Source organism: Microcebus murinus, chromosome 4 (genome assembly GCF_040939455.1).
Source record: "Microcebus murinus isolate Inina chromosome 4, M.murinus_Inina_mat1.0, whole genome shotgun sequence".
NCBI classification, from domain to species: Eukaryota; Metazoa; Chordata; class Mammalia; order Primates; family Cheirogaleidae; genus Microcebus; species Microcebus murinus.
Genome location: NC_134107.1, coordinates 69,942,474 through 69,959,920, shown reverse-complemented (window position 1 = coordinate 69,959,920; position 17,447 = coordinate 69,942,474). Strand labels below are relative to the sequence as shown.

Genomic DNA, 17,447 nt, shown 5'->3' with positions numbered 1-17,447 from the left:
TTGGTAGCATCCATGAAGTGTCAAGTCTGTAGGTGCACACAATGCAAGAGCTGTGGAGGCATGGCTTTCTCCACCTAGATTTTAAAGGATGTCACAAACAACCTGGGACCCAGGCAGAAACTTGTCACAAGGGCACAGCTATCACAGAGAGTCCCCACTAAGGCAATGCCTAGCCAAACTATAAGGACAGAGCCACTGCAAAGTTCCCCACTATGAAAATGCCTAATGGAGCTACCGGGGCTCCACTAGGATCTTGAGATCCCCAAGATCCCAGAACTGCAGAGCTACCAGCATGCAACAACAGCCTGGAAGAGCTACAAGACACCTGACTCCAACCTATGAGAGATGCTGTGTGGGCTATACCTAGTAAAGCCATGGGGCAGGCTGCTAAGGCCTTCGGGGCACAACTCCTGCCCCAATGTGCAGGAGATGATATGGAGTAAAGGAAGATTATTCTGGTACCTTAGATTTCCTGTTGTTTGCTGTTGGATTTTGGACTTACTTGGGACTATTTCTCCCTTTTGGAATGGGAATATGTATCCTATGCCTATTCTACCACTATACTTTAGAAGTAGATAGATAACTTGATTTAACAGGATCACAGCTGGAGGAGAATTTACCTCAGGATGAATTCTGCCTTGAGTCTCATTCATATCTGGTACAGATGAAACCCTGGACTTTGGACTTTTGAGTTGATACTAGAACAAATTAAGACTTTTGGAGTTACTGGATGGAATCAATGTATTTTGTATCTGAGGGTGTGAATTTTGGGGGCTAGGAGAAGAATGCTATAGTTTGAATGTGTCCTCCAAAATGCATGTGTTGGAAATTTAATCCCCAATACAGAACTTTTAAGATGTACTGGCTAATGGGAAGTATTTAAGTCATGAGGGCTCCACTTTTTTTTTTTTTATTTCAGCATATAATGGGGGTACAGATTTTAAGGTTTCAATAAAGGGCTCCACTTTTAAGAATGGATTATAAAAGGGCTTGAGACTGCAAGTTCAATCTCTTGCTTACTCTTAGCCTCTCATGGCAAACTAACATGGAAAAACACAGTAAGATCAGTAAATAAGAAATATGTGTCATCTTAAAAATACTCTTAAGCTTATTTACCTAAAATAATTTTCTTTAAATAACAACCTAATTTGATGGAAATATATTTTTGAGGTAAGAAAATAAATACTTAGGGATTTGACATAATTTTATACTATGCCACAGAACAATACAAACTTTTGCCTTTACCACACTCACATTAACAAATTGAAGGAGACTGAAAGATTTATAAGATTTCTACAGTAAGATCAAAATATGAAAACTACATATCATGACACAATTTTATAGGACAATCTTTTATAAAAATTATATAACTATAATTTGAGCAATCTTTTCTATTAAATATTAATAGAATGTACAGCAAAAGAAATGTCATGTAGAGCTTGAAGTACGACAATGTTCATACTGTATGTGAATGTTAACATACTACATAAATAACACCAAGAGGCAGTAATATATGTGTCAATAGTAGAAATTAAGATTGCTGTAAAAATAGTTTCTTGATTCCAACTGTGTACAAGTTTCTGTGTGGACATGTTTTTGTTTCTCTTGGAGATAGACACACACACCCCCCTAGGAATTAAATATATGTGTATATATATACACCTAGGATTGGTAATTCTATATTTAGCATTTGAGGAACTGCACAGTTTTTCAAAATAGTTATGTTTTACATTTCCACCAGCAATGTTTGAGGGGGGTTCCAATTTCTCCACATCCTAGTCAACACTGTCTGATCTGGCTCTATAACCCAGTCAACAGTGCAGTGGCATGATCAATGCAACCTCATCTCATGGGCTCAAGTGATCCTCCTGGCTCAGCCTCCTGAGTAGCTAGGACTACAGGTATGCACCACCATGCCAGTTAATTTTTCAATACTTTTTGTAGAGCTGAGGTCTCACTATGTTGCTTAGGCTGGTCTTGAGTTCCTGGCCTCTAGCAATCCTCCCAGCTAGGCCTCCCAAAGTGCTGGGATTACAGGTGTGAACCAGTGTACCTGGCCCTGTCTGAATTTTTTATTAGCAGCCATCGTAAGTAAGTGTGAAGTGGTATCTCACTGTGATTTTGATTTGTATTTTTCTTATAATTAATATGTTGAACATCTTTTCATGGGCTCATCAGCCATGTATCTTCTTTGGAGAAATGTCGATTCAGAATATTTGCCCATTTTTTTAATTGGGCTGTCTTTATTATTGAGCTGAAGAGTTCTTTATACAAGTCTTTTATTAGATATATGATTTATGAATGTTTTTCCTCCTATTCTGTAACTCGTCTTTTTACTTTCTTGATGGTATCATCTGTAGCAAAATTCTTATTCATGTTGAAAAGCTGTTTGATATTTTTTTAAAAAATGCCCTGTTGACACAATAGGAGAAGACCAGGGTTAAAAGTTGTGATATTAGAACAAGTGAGGCATTATGACCTATTCACTTGTGCAGAAATATCTGAGCCAAAACACTGTTATCAAGAGACAAGAAAAAGTATTAGGTTCTTTCTAGAGGTGGAGATTTTCAAACTTAAGCCTGATAGTTACAGAAAAATGACAATGAAACATTTTCATGTAAGAGTTTCCATTTGAGGACATCCTTTGAGTAGATTGCAGGGGAGGTTATAGGTTTGACAAGCCTAAGAAAAGGATAAACTTCACTACGTTAATACAGTAGAAATGCAAAGAGAAAAGGCAATCAAGAACAGAATGCAGAAGTAAGAACCTAACTCATTTCAGATAGCTCAGAAATGATTAAGAACGACTAAGAGATCCATCTAAACTCAGAATACATTTATAATGCCAGCAAAGGCATAAAGAGCAACGCAATGCCTTCTCTTTATGAGAAATATTCCAAAGGGCTTATGCTAGAGAACTTAGCATTTTAACAAATTTTATAGGAAATCTTTTTAAACTTTTTTTTTTTAATTAAAAAGCAACATGGATTTTCATATGCAGTATCTTTTATTACATGATTGGAACAGGGTGATGGTAAGCAGTACAATTATTTTCAAAATTGTCTTAAAAAACTTTAAAACAATTATTCAGTTGAGCATAAAGTACTAAAACTATCACAATACAACATGGCAAATAAGAAGTGTAACCCATACTTAATTCTCAGCACCTATTATTTTACTTGGGTCTGCTGTTAACAGACATAAGTATATTTCATGGTCCCTTTCCCCAATTCTTGTTTTGAAGATGCTAATACAGCCTGACATTTTTCTGCTAAAATTTACTGCTATTAATTTTTTTTTTAATTTGGCTTTTTTCCTTAGAACACTAGTTGTTCCTTAAAGAATTATTCCCAAATAAAAAGGACTTGCTGATCTAAATAACAGAGAGGCTCTGAAAAGATATTATTTGGGAATAAAGCATTGCTATGGGAATATGCATTCTAGAGTCAACTATGTGTGTATTTACAGAGGTAAAGGAAAACAAAGGTTCTTAAAGAAAGAAAATGAAGATTACATAATTGTTTTGAAATAATTATCTGTGGCTACAAAGATCAGTAACATGGGGATGCTGGTCCAAGACTGAACAAGCAAGTTATGAGGCAGATGTCCTTAAGGAAGTATTTTTTGTGTGTAAGGTTATAATGGCTTTTGTGCAAGGTTGTGGTTTTTGTAGTCTTCTGTGATAGTTTTTCTTTTTAGGCATACAAGTATGAGAACTCTCTCTTCATGGCTTTTCCTCATTCTACTTTTCAGAATTTGCCTAATATCAGTGACTCCATTTTAATTCTGACAACTTCCGCAAACTAAAGAAACATTTGCTTCTCTTACCTTTACTTACTGACAGGAGAAGATTTGGATCTCTTGGGTGGAATTTCAGCTCATTGATAGCATTTCCATGGCCAACATAGTGCTACAATAAATTTAGAACACTTCAAGTTTCATACCTCAAAATCAATTGTTTCATAAATCTTTGGAGAATGAATATTTCCACTTAAAGCAGTGACTCTCAACCTTGGCTGCATATATCACCCAACAAACTTGAAGTAAAAAGAAATAAAAGATGCTAAAGTCCACTGCAGCTATTCTGAATGGATTGGATTAGTACAGGCTCAGCTATATGTAGGGCTTAAAAGATCATCAGGTGATGCTACTGTGTCCCCAGGGCTAAAACCAGCCAATTAAAGTGATTTGTAAAATTTTGTCTTCATATCAATTTCCTAGGCTTTCCCTTATGTTCCCTTGACTGTACAGCCTCTACCCCAAGGTCTGGGTATCTTGGAAAAACAGACTCACTCTTCTGTTATTTTTCATTGAGATTCTCTCAAAGCAAGGCAAGGGAGAAGGAGGGAAATGATTTTAAAAGAAAACATTGCAAACATTAACATTTTCCCATTTTTCCTTAATTTACATTACCCAAATGTGACAAAGGTCTCCAAAATCTTGTCTAAAGAAAGCAACAAGCAAACTACAAGTCAAATCACACATTTTACAGTCATTGATTCCATTAAAGTTTAAGATGACATGTTTTCACAGGTGTGCATTCAAAAGAAGCAGATCTATAATTTAATGAGAAAACCCACCTTTATACACTGCATTGTTATAGGATTAATTATCCTAATTATGCCTCTGGATCCAGCTACAGCCAGCAGAGGATGGCTTGTATTGCTATCATAGGTCCAAGCACAAGTGTAAAAGTTTTCATCAGCCTAATAAATGCCAGTTAAGGAAATATAATTTATTTTTGAAAAATAAACATGATTACAACACACATTCCAAGCTGTCCCTGGATCTAAGGAAAAATTTCTTAAAACTTTTTAAAAATGACATTACAAGGAAACCTACAAACAATCACTAAATTTTTTTTTTTTATTATTAATTTTTTTTGAGACAGAGTCTCACTCTGCTGCTCGAGGCTGGAGTGCCATGGCATCCGCCTAGCTCACAGCAACCTCAAACTCCTGGGCTCAAGCGATCCTCCTGCCTCAGCCTCCTGAGTAGCTGGGACTATAGGCATGCGCCACCATGCCCAGCTAATTTTTTCTATATATTTTCAGTTGTCCAGCTAATTTCTTTCTATTTTTAGTAGAGAGAGGGTCTCACTCTTGCTCAGGCTGGTCTTGAACTCCGGACCTTGAGCGATCCTCCCACCTTGGCCTCCCAGAGAGCTAGGGTTACAGGTGTGAGTCACCGCGCCCAGCAGCTGAATTTTTTGATGTAAAAAGTTCTCATTTTTCTTTATACAACCAATTATACAATTTTAGGTTTTTCTAAAATCCATACCAAATGATCAAACAATATCATAGTCCCTACACTCAAATTTTGTTTACTATTTTGCTGTTTGTACAACTACTCAACTCTGTCACAGGCAATATATAAACATATGATAAAACTTTATTTACAAAACAGGTGGCCAGCCCTGTAGGCAGTAGTTAGCTGTCCTCTGCTTTATCCTGATACTTCTCACTATGAATATCTAAATAAAAATGAATAACCATTTAATTTTCCATCTTTTCCTGTGGGAGCTCACATCTTTCCTTATCTTCTAAAGAAGACCGAGCTGAACGTCCTTGCCTTGTCCTGTTTGCTAGGTTTTTCGAACAGATCTGGAAGAAACATCGCCTAGCTTTTTTACTGTTAGCAAAGGTAACCCTTTGGCTTTTCAAATTTTTCCTTTTCTTTATGAACCCACATTTTGTAATATTTTACTTCATAAGCTGCACACTTATTTTTCTCTCCCTAAACTTTGTTGATCAAAAATACTTGGAATGATTGTCAGTCACAGCTTCTGATCAATCCAAGTTCATCATTATATAAAATAACTACACAGAAATGATAACTTCTAGACAAGGTCAAAGAAACAGAGGGTTTTAGCTAATCTCTACTACTATTTTTTATTATTGGATTTCTAATGCTCCTATCTCCAGCCATCTGCACCTACTCAACACACCCACCCCACAATGAATTTCTAAGGATCAGGAAAACTAAATCCCAGGATTCTCTTAGGTAATAGTGACAGTAATAGTGAAGATCTTAGGTGACAGTGATAGTGAAAAAACAGCACTGGTTAAAGTGTAAGAAGGACAATAATCTTAGGAAATTAATTTAGGAAAGTTTTAGGGTACTTATTGAAAATACATTTCTTTGACCAAAGATATTAAAAATCCAGGAAAGGATACATCAGCATCCACATAAGATTGCAACAACCGGATTTCACCTTGTGAATGACATTCATATAAGGTAACCTAACGAAAACAAAAATACAGTACATTTCATTAAGTAGAGAAACATACCTTCTTCAACTTTTAAACATATTTTAGTCACAATTATATCTTAAATATACTACAGAAACTATTGCCTTTAAAGTTCCTTTAAGCTTAAGAAAGCCATTACAAAGCCAAATGTTTTACATAATATCCAGAGTATATTAAATAATGTAATAATAATTGTTTTTGCTTCTAATCTTTTAAATTTACATTTCATCCACATAATTGGACCAACTCTTCAAAGTGAATAAAGCTGAATACCCCAAAGTAATTGTGGTTTATCGTCCTTTAAATTCACAATAAAATTCTCTGGGTAGTTTTAGAGCATTTACATATTAGTTACCTATAAGAAAGCCTACAATTTGCCTAATAATGAATTTTTTTCATAGGTACAATTACTCAAATATTAACTTTCTAAGTATGGTGGCCTTTTTCATTTGTCACATATTATAAAATTTAAAATATACACACTATATGAAATTTTGTAATACTAAACTTTTATAAATTTCTTTCTATTTTTCTGATAGCTTAGTCACATTAGAAACACCTATTAATATTTTATAACAGTATATAAGAACTCTATGAGGATCTTGTATATCATCACAGTCTATTAATTCATAATATAATCTCTACATTAATGTTTTAAAAGATATTCTTGGCCGCGTGCAGTGACTCACGCCTGTAATCCTAACACTCTGGGAGGCCGAGGCGGGTGGATTGCTCAAGGTCAGGAGTTCGAAACCAGCCTAAGCAAGAGCGAGATCTCGTCTCTACTATAAATAGAAAGAAATTAATTGGCCAGCTAATATATAGAAAAAAAATTAGCCAGGCATGGTGGCGCATGCCTGTAGTCCCAGCTACTTGGGAGGCTGAGGCAGTAGGATTGCTTAAGCCCAAGAGTTTGAGGTTGCTGTGAGCTAGACTGATGCCATGGAACTCACTCTAGCCTGGGCAACAAAGCGAGACTCTGTCTCAAAAAAAAAAATTAAAATAAAAAAAATAAAAGATATTCTTTATATCACTGCTAACTAGGTTATGTCTTAGGAGACAATTACGTTTCCCCTTTCTTCTTTTTAAAAAAAGCCTAAAAGTAGGACTATTTATAATTCAATAAACTATATAACAGCCTTTAATGTCCTCTTGTTTTTTTATTTTTGAGACACAGTCTCACTCTGTTGTCTGGGCTAGAGTGCCGTGGCATCAGCCTAGCTCATAGCAACCTCAAACTCCTGGACTCAAGAAATCTTTCTGCCTCAGCCTCCTGAGTAGCTGGGACTACAGGCATACACCACCATGCTCGGCTAATTTTTTCTATATATTTTTAGTTGTCCAGCTAATTTCTTTATATCTTTAGTAGAGATGGGTCTCGCTCTTGCTCAGGCTGGTTTCGAACTCCTGAACTAGAGCGATCCTCCCGCCTTGGCCTCCCAGAGTGCTAGGATATACAGGTGTGAGCCACCGCACCCAGCCATAATGTCATCTTAAATGAGAATGAGGAAATTTTTTTTGAAAGCCTAGAACACTGCAATAAGCATACTGAAGCACAAAATATACCAATTCTGGTACTATTAATATTATAGCCAAGTATTATAATCTTAGGCTTATATGATTATAATGGTTTATGTAAAATTAAATCTTAAGCTTTCTGCAGACTGAGAAAGTAAAAAAAGGAAATTTTAAATAGATATATAAAAGGCAAATTTTGTCCAGGCCCAGGAGTTTGAGGTTGCTGTGAGCTAGGCTGACACCATGGCACTCACTCTAGCCTGGGCAACAAAGTGAGACTCTGCCTCAAAAAAATAAATAAATAAATGACAATTTTTTTTTTAAAGAATATAAAAATTAAGTTAACTCTTATAAAGTTCATAAGATTATAAGATGTCTTAAAAGTGGATTCAAATTTAATTAATGGGCTATGTAACCAACTAGGAAAAAAATAACTATAATCTTTTCTTGAAACCACATAACTTCTCCTCTGAATTGTTTTTAAAGAATTTAGGAACTAAACAACTATATGCAGGCTAGTTATCGCACAACTTACATTTGGCTGAACACTAACAAAAAAGCTGTTATCCCATGTTATCAACTTCTAGTGGTAACTTTCAAATATTTAGAATTTCAATGACTTTCTCAAATAGTAAAAGCACCAGAGATTTAAATGCCATCAAAACATTCTTTAAGGAGTGCTCAGGAAAAAACTACCGAAAGCCAAATTTTACATTTTAGAAAACATGAATAAGGAAGTATCTAGCCCAGAACAGATGGGTATGTGTTACAATGATTCTCAAACTTTAGAAAACTGGGGGGGAAAAAATCCTTGAAAATATGCTGACATTTGAAAAATACTAAATTGACAACTACCCTGCTATCCAGTTAATTTTGATTGAGAATGGAAGAATACCAATACTAAGAAACAGAAACAAATATAGGAAACAAGTAGTGAGCATTAAAAAACCATGCTGTTTTATTTCTCTAAGAATCTTACCACAATTACTAAAGAAGCATAAAATTGTATTTTACTCAATTAAAATCACTTATGGAACATCTCTCAGATTCACCTCTCTTCCCTCTTTGGGCTAAGGACAGAGAAAGTGACTTTTGTGGTCAACCCACATCCAATTAATCTATTTGCTTCATATTTTTTTTCTGAGTACACCAACCTATTTCTATGCTATCCCTCCTAATTCCTAGTACAGCATTTTTTTCCTACAGTATCCAGCCATTCCAACCTAGTACCGTATTAAAAAATAACCAGGTATTAGCTTACAAAGACTTAAGAGGACAATTTTTTCCAGAGATGATTTCAACTTTAGCAGAAAACTCTTGAAAACTCCCTGGAAAGCACTAGGAAATCTTCCTGTTCTCCACACATTTAGAAGTGAATGGAACGAATAAATAAATCTTAGCAATCCTCCAGTTCAGCCTCAGGTTTAACAAAAAGTTAAATAATCGTTTATGTGAAAATGTGCCAGCATGACTCCTTCTACCCATCACTCTTGATTCAAAATAGTTTTTGGCTTCCTTAAAAAACAAACTCAAATGCTTATTGCAAATAATTAAAACATTTCTAATAATGTTGTTTTTAAAAATCAGACTTCTTATCCTACTTGAACAAATAACAAAATCATTTCAAAAAAAGAGGAAAGTCAATTCTTTCAACCACTCAAAATATTTATGAAGACAAACACAAGTATAAAACCTGTTTCATGAGTTGGAAATAATATATTAAGATGTATTTTCAGTCATAATACTTGTTTTAACTTGTCAATTTCTAGAAAGCTTCACTCTTACACAATCATATTGTTAAATCAGCTATACCAAAATCTACTGTGAAATCATTCCATTTCAATATTACATTAACACAAGATCCAATAATCAAGCCAAATACCAAACAGACCCCTTAACACTCACTCTGTTGCTTCCAACAGTTGCAAATACTAATGGATCTCCTTCTTTACTGTGCCAGTTAAACTGAACTCCAAACAATGGTTGGTTATGATCTTCCTATAAAATAATCATGAAATAAGAAAAATTAAAGTATCTTAGAAACTAAAAAGTGGTAGTAAACTAACTTTGCTCCTTCTAATTTTTTCCAAAAAGTAATTCATTATTTTGTGTATCACTAGGGTTAACATTTTATAATATTGTGTATGATAAAGTTTGAAAACAATTAGAAGTTTAAATCACAGGTTAGATTAACTACTTACCTATGAAAATACTTTGATATTTGCCTTTTATACTCAAACTCAATAATATTCTTCTAAATCATAATAAACTGGATAATTCTGGTAGACACCTTTAACCTCTTGGGCCATAAGAACACAATTTATTTTTCTGAAATAGGAAACTAACAAATGGCCTTAAAGAGGTCATTTTATTGGGCTCAGTTTTTCCCTTGTAAAGTGATGTATATCAGATGCCACTCAAATCATTGCTTTCTGTTAGTCCTATATAAACAATTTTAAATAACCTTAAATTTGGGTCTTAAAAGAAAAATATCCCAAGAAATTATATAGTAAACAAGAACACTTGAATAGTGGTGGTAGGGGTGGTAGAGAATGGACTGTAACCTCACAATAACTGGAGACTATAAGGAGATACATGCAAAAAAATTATTTACTTTTGCTCACAAAGTTATTTTTCAGCTTTAGGATTTTACTGGCAATCTCCTGGCATTTAACACTAACTTTTCACTTTAAGACACTGTATTCACTTTTAAAGTAACAACTTTCATTTTCTTATCACTTGAAAAGCCACAGATTCAAGCTTTTGACATACTAAGATGGCACTTAAAAACATCTATTAATACCTAAAAGTAGCAGGTTAATACAAATAAACAATAACATCAAACTATAATGGACACCACATTTTTTTAATATGCTGAGATTCATTTCTCTCCTTTCATAGGGATATAATTTGACACATTGAGCACTGCATTTTGGCTATATTGGAAAATGTCATATAGTCATGACTTCTTATACTTTCCCAAGACTTTACCAAAAAGCATATTTAGATATTTAGAAAATATTTTAACTTACATATATATGAGATAATGTAATATATGTTTTCCCTTATATAGAAAAAATAACCCCGAATTTAAAAAACAAGGCAGAGAAGAAAACATCTTGAACATCAATAATCCTTTGTATAAAGTAAATAGAAATACTACTAAGGATACAGTAATTTAAATAAATAAACAATAAACCCCTTTTCCCAAATACTGAATATTCAAAAGTTTTTAAAATTTTATACCTTTTTCTTCAAAAACAATTACAAATAAAATAAAGGATAAAAGTTAAATTTTAAAAACTGTACAAAGTAAGACATCTGTTTCAGTTTATACTGACTCAAAAGTCAACAGGTGACACTCAGTTCTTTTTAATAACTGGTGCCAGAAGTGGCTTAAGAAGAGTAACATTTCCTAAAACCTTTTACTTGAATACAAACAATAAAGTAAAAACAGTCTGTAATACTCAGTGTCACACATTTAAATTAAAACAAAAATCAAAACCGAAAAAACTAAACATAGATGGACTATACTAAATACAGTCTGAACTACCAAAAAAAAAAAAAAACCCTTCAGAACACTGTAACTTTAAAATAAAACTTGACAGAGTATCTTGACTATAAAATGTGTGCCACTGAGAAAGAAGCCCACAGGATCTTTCTGCACATACCTTGAGACTATTTACACATTTGAAAGAATATTTGCATTTCTTTGACTTCCATTTTCCCTTTCCCCAACTTTTCCTTCCAGGTGCATTTGGCGTGTTTGTAGGTGTATCAGGGCGTTCAGTGTTTGTACCACTTTCTATACTGACAGCATCATCCTGTAAGCAGTAAATTAGGGAAAATTACATGAAACAGCAATACTGTATTCAGCAGCAAATTAACTTTGTACTGGGAAGATGTGGAATGACCTAAAACAATTTCTGCAAGAAATGGAAAAACTATTTTTTGCCTCCAAATAAGGATAAAAAGTAATCCAGCTACGAATTAGAATTTTTGTAGATATTTTATATTTCAGCAAAAATGAAAACAAAATACTAATGGGAATGATAATAGAAGAGTAATATTGTCTTAATAAGGCCTTGGTCTGTGCCAGTCACTTTAATACACTGGATCATTTAATCTTTACAGCTTTTCACAGAAGGTATTGTTAAATAACGGAGTATTGTTGAGATAGCCTAACTGGTTGCTGGCAGAGGTTGCTAGAATTCAAACTCAAAGCTGTGACTTCTATATGTGACTGATGTACATGTCTTCATAATTTATTTGACTATTGCTCAGCCTGAAGCACAAGGAGTTAGGCAGGTAGCCATTTGAAGCAGGAGTGTTAATGTTTCCTCCTTTAGATACAGTTTTTAAAAATCCTGTTATTCAAATTCTGCTTATTTATAACACAAACCATTTAGAATTTTTTTAAAGTTTTAAAAGCATATTCTATGCTATTTACAAGTGAAATCTGCCTCACAGTTCTAAAGGAATAATAATACTCATATATTAGAACTCTAGAGACACTCCATAGTTAAATACTTTCAAATACAGAGATGACTGCAAGAAACCTTGAAAATTCTCCTTATACCTTATCTCCAGTCCAGAAGGCATATTAATGGCCCTCTAATCTCAGAAGATTTCACTGCCTCCTTTGATTACAGATTCCAATGTCTTCTTTGGAATAAAAGATTTATTTAAATCTATGATCTTAGGGCAGTAGTTCTGAAATTCATTCCAGAGGAAGCCTTTTTTTCATGAAATACCTAATAACATGTGTTAGAACACAGTGTAGGAAACACTGCTTTAGGGGCTATTTCTAAATTACTGCTTCCTAAAATTGGTTTTATATTACAGAAAGGTAAAAATTAACTAGAGTGTCAAAATAAGTATAAAAAGTCATATTAATTCACTTAAAAACAATATGGCATTACACAATTCTGGGTGTTTTCAAAACTTCAAATGTTTCCAAATGAAATGCTTTTTTTTTTTAAAGTACACTATCCAAAACATACTGATTATGAAGTATCAAAAATATGAAGTGGATAGGCTGCACAAAGCAGGTATTCAACAAATATTTGAATTGCAATTTAATGTAAATGTAATTATCTTTATAGAAATAGAAAATGTGAAATTTTTATCTCTCTCTCTCCCCCCCCTTTCAGTCATACTTATATTATCTATAGGACACCCTTCCAAGTATTCAGATTATAGGGCTTTATTTATTTATTGAGACAGTCTTACTCTGTTACCCAGGCTAGAGTGCTGTGGCATCAGCCTAGCTCACAGCAACCTCAAACTCCTGGGCTCAAGCAATCCTCTTGCCTCAGCCTCCCGAGTAGCTGGGACTACAAGCATGCGCCACTATGCCCAGCTAATTTTTTCTATATATGTTTTAGTTTGCCAATTAATTTCTTTCTATTTATAGTAGAGACGGGGTCTCGCTCTTGCTCAGCTGGTTTCGAACTCCTGAGCTTGAGCGATCCTCCCACCTCGGCCTCCCAGAGTGCTAGGATTATGGGCATGAGCCACCGCGGGGTCCTTAAGTCTTTAAATTCTAGGTAACTGATAGACTGCACAGATTTTGTCTCCACAGTAGAGGTTCAAAATGTCTTCCTTCCCACTCAATGGAAAAAAAAGTTTTTGTCTCCGTTTGCAATTCATTTCTATATTCCTTTATTCCATATAAATTTGTACTGTTTTGACTTTTCTGGTTAACAAGTTACTATGTAACATTTGCCTAGTTTCCTCAGATGAGTAAAACAAAAATTTTAACACGTGGTCACTTACCTTTTTCTGAAAAATTATCTTTTGACACTAGAGAAATGAAATAATGAAACTATGAGACATTTCTATACCAGCTTCTTTACATTCTGGCTAAACAATGAGCTGCCAATCAACAGGCCACACAAAACACTGTCAATAGGGCACACTGCATATTTTACTTCTGACTACTTAATTTACCCATGTCTTCCAAAGGCAAATCAAGATGGAATCAAATGGAAATGTAATACAGTCACAATGTTTTCATTTTATCTTTAAATCAAAATCAAGTCCTTGCTAAGTGTCTAATGTATGTACAGACTGACTTCCACTCTACCCCCCTCCTCAAAGTACAAAATGATACTGTGCAACAAATACGGCACTACCTCTTAATTTGCTCAACAAAGAAACAGATACAAAGACAGAAATTTGTCCTTAATCTTGCCACAGATTACTTAAGCAAAAAGAAGTCTCCAGATTCAGCCCTCTCATCTTACTACCAACCCAACCATTACTACTCTTCCACGAAGTTTGATAAAATGGCAGACAACATATACAATAAATTTAAAATGTGTCCTTTTAATTCTTTTACTTACTTTAACAATAGTAAATGTTCAGGTTACCTTAAGTCCAACTAGAAAACACATTCTTCCTCCTGTCTGCTTTTGGCCTTTTGTCAATATTCAGCTCTCTCAAGAGCAAAACTATTGCCCTTGTTTGTTTTTTCTGAACTCATTTTTATACAATGTTCTCTATTCCCTTTCCCTACTGCCTCTCCTGACCTAAGTCCTAGATCAAGGATACTTGGACGGAATTTAGAGGGCCTGCCAACTCCAATGGGGGGTGGGGGGGTGGGGGGGTGATACCTACATCTTAATTTTCACCACCTTTAACTGAAATTTAGTACTTCCTTCTATTATAATTCAGGTAACTATAATTCATGCTAATATTACAGGAGTTGTAACTTTGTCACCAATGGAAATCAGGTACTTTCACATTATATTGTAGTTGCCCCAAATCTCGAAAAACTGTATGTCCAAAAAATATACACAATTTTATGATTGATTTTGTTTGTAACCTTATATTCTGTATTTCATACATTTAAAAATGTTATTCTGAGAAGCCTCCACAGGATTAAGGCTTCCAAGGCACGCACACAATTAACCAAAACAAAGACTAATCCAAACATTTGGTTCTGAATAGCTTTAAAATTGCACCAAAGAATATATTCCCTTTTAAGGATCTGCAAAAAGAAAATGATCTTTCAATTTATTTTGTCCCCTTAAATTTTCCTCATCGAAACAGGTTTGACATTTTCATTATCCCTGATTATTAAGTATGTAGGTGCCAGAAACATAACTATATTCTATGTAATCGAAAAATAAGTAGTTATTATAAATAATTAACTTGTGTACAGTATTGTATGGGGCAGATACTCTTCTAAGCATTTTACCTATATTCACTCATATATTCATCACAAATACCCCATGAAGTAAATACCGCTATCTGTGCTCTTAATTAATACTCTAATCTGCCTAGAGAAATTTAAGAAAATGCAAAAATAAAGCCTCCAAGGACTGGAATGAAGAGGGCCCCAAAATGTTAGGTCCCAATATATAGTGAGATTGGGGAGCACAAACAGGAAAAAGATAAGGTTAAAGTAACATTAACACCCACGATTTCCTGAAATTTCAAGTCTGAGATCCCACAAACTGATAATCCCCAAAATACCTTTCTTCTCTCTGCAAAAAGAATCATTTCCCATCTTTTCAGTGAAAATCTTGATTATGACACCATGCTATATATATGCTTCAGTGTTCATGATGTAGAATTTAGGAAGATATAGCATTTATTCCTAAAACTAGCCAAATTGAGAAAATGAAACTTCACCACTCTTCTAAAAGATTTTAAGAAGATGTTCAGAAGTTGTTGCCATTTATCATGTGAAGCGGGTTCACGTTTTGGTGTAATATCTTTGAAAAAATTGTCAAGACATTTCGCTGACCTTACTGGATTATCAATAAAACGCGAAACTGAAAAGTTATTCGGCTATTGCGAACGGGTCACTTAAACACAACTGGGTTAACTGTTGGGGCGAAATGATTACCAATATCCATTTCAGAGCTTTAAAAAAAAAATCTGATTCCAAAACACCTTACACTTGCCAAAGCCACGAGCCCACACTTACTATATATATATGCCTTTACCACCGTTGCCTGAAATCCTCCAGGCCATCCCCCTTTACCTTAAGCAAAAACTTTCAAACGAGAAACCGTCCTCTCTCATTCCTCCCTTAAAGGTGGCTCCCCTCCAAATCAGAACACGACCCTCTCAATTCTGCTGCTCCCGTAGAAAAGGCAATCTCCACTGATAACAACGGAAGCACACACAAACCCCCTTTAATAAAGTCTCCCAAACTCCGCAAATCTAAGATCTACGCTTTCGATCCTGAAGATTCCCTAGGGGTCTAAGAATGACACAACCACTAAACTCTTTCAATAGGGTCCCTAACAAACTCTGCCCAACTTTCTTAGAAAAATCTCTAACATGCCTTTTAAACTACTGGAATCTAAGATCCGCTAAATGTCCCAAAGGCTCGAACGCTCGCCCATCACATGCAAAAGGATTTCAGAGCAGACCTCCCAGACCCACGCAACCACCTAACCCACTCTCCTTCGCCAAGTTTCTACTTGCTCTCGGCCCCTGCTCAACATCCCCCAAACGACAAGTTCGATTTTCTCCCGCACGCCCGCGTTTTCCCCGAGCAGAGAGTGACACCTCTCCCTCCCCCATAGCCGCCCGCCCGCCCCCGCGCCTGCAGTTTCAAAAGCACCTAAAAGTTCCACTCCAGAGTCCCGCGGCTGTTAGGAACTGCACTCACATTCTCGTCTCCAGAGAGGTCCGGGTTGCTGTTCTCGTCGCTGCTCAGCTTCTGCTTCTTGGCTGCAGGCATGTCTGTTCCCGCCGGCGCTGTCGACACTTCCCTCTCGGACATATTCCTCCGCCTCCCTCCAGGTTCCTGCCGCCTCGGGCGGGGCCTCCGCCACACCGCCGTCAAGCAAGCCCGGCCAGAGCTTGCCGCAAAGTTGCCGCTGCCGCCGCCACCTCCGCCGCTCCCCCCACTGTCGCAAATTGCGCCCAGCCGCCGAGGCGGGCGTGCGTGCGACCCCGCCACACTGCTGAAAAAGGGGCGCGCACGCGCGCCCTTCCGCGCGGCTTCCTGGCTCCTTCCCTTTCCCTGCTCCCGTCTTGCCCTTTTCCCGCCGCCCTCCCGGCAGTTTGCTGCGAGTTGTACGATCCGCGGGCTTAAGAGGGCAGTATTTCGTTTGTCTCCCTTCCCCACCACCGCCTCCAAAAGAAGAGGCGGAACTCAAAGGGATGCTCCCTCACCCCCTTTCTCCTTCCAAAGACGTTTCAGCCGCAATTGGCCCAATCCTTCGATCTCCGACCCGCTGCTAGGGAGCGAAAGTCTGTGGAATGGACTAGACCACCCATGTCCCAGGGGCCGGGGGAAGATACGAGAAGTCACTTCTTGCTTTAACTGTTTATGCCAGATGTTCTTAATCTTGAACTTGGTGGATAATGCTCTCAATTATCCAGGGAACTACTCATAACCTAACTCTTGTTTGAGGATGGAGATCCAAAAAATGTACACTGCGTTCCACTTGCCTCCCCCATCTAGCAAATGGAAAGTACCCAGCAGGAGATGCGCATGCGCCGAGGCGTATTCTCGCGCAGGGTAGTCGGGACCCGCCTCCTCCAAGCTCCTCCTCTTTCCAAATTCTTGTTTGCTGAACCGGGTAGTCTTAGACTGGGTTTTGGTAACCCGGGATGGATTTCAAAGCGCTACGAAATTATAGTCTCTGATCCCGCCCTAAATTCTTGTCGAATATTTATTCTGTTGAATATCTATTTAAATGAGTGATT

The 17,447-nt window shown here is 36.2% G+C and overlaps 1 protein-coding gene across 2 annotated transcripts in view; it reads right to left on the bottom strand.

Moving 5' to 3' along the window:
* EED (embryonic ectoderm development) overlaps positions 1-17,002 on the bottom strand; it is a 33,068-nt gene extending 16,066 nt beyond the window's left edge. The window contains exons 1-6 of one of the 2 annotated variants that reach the window (XM_076002404.1): positions 16,402-17,002; positions 11,441-11,593; positions 9,675-9,767; positions 6,177-6,242; positions 4,581-4,706; positions 3,829-3,910 (exon numbers count right to left, since the gene is read on the bottom strand). In XM_076002404.1, the coding sequence (XP_075858519.1) occupies positions 3,829-3,910; positions 4,581-4,706; positions 6,177-6,242; positions 9,675-9,767; positions 11,441-11,593; positions 16,402-16,515 (634 nt within the window). In that variant the 5' untranslated portion in view covers positions 16,516-17,002. The remainder of the gene's footprint in view (positions 1-3,828; positions 3,911-4,580; positions 4,707-6,176; positions 6,243-9,674; positions 9,768-11,440; positions 11,594-16,401) is intronic. The other variant, XM_076002405.1, reaches the window with a different exon arrangement.
* Between the last annotated feature and the right edge of the window lie 445 nt (positions 17,003-17,447).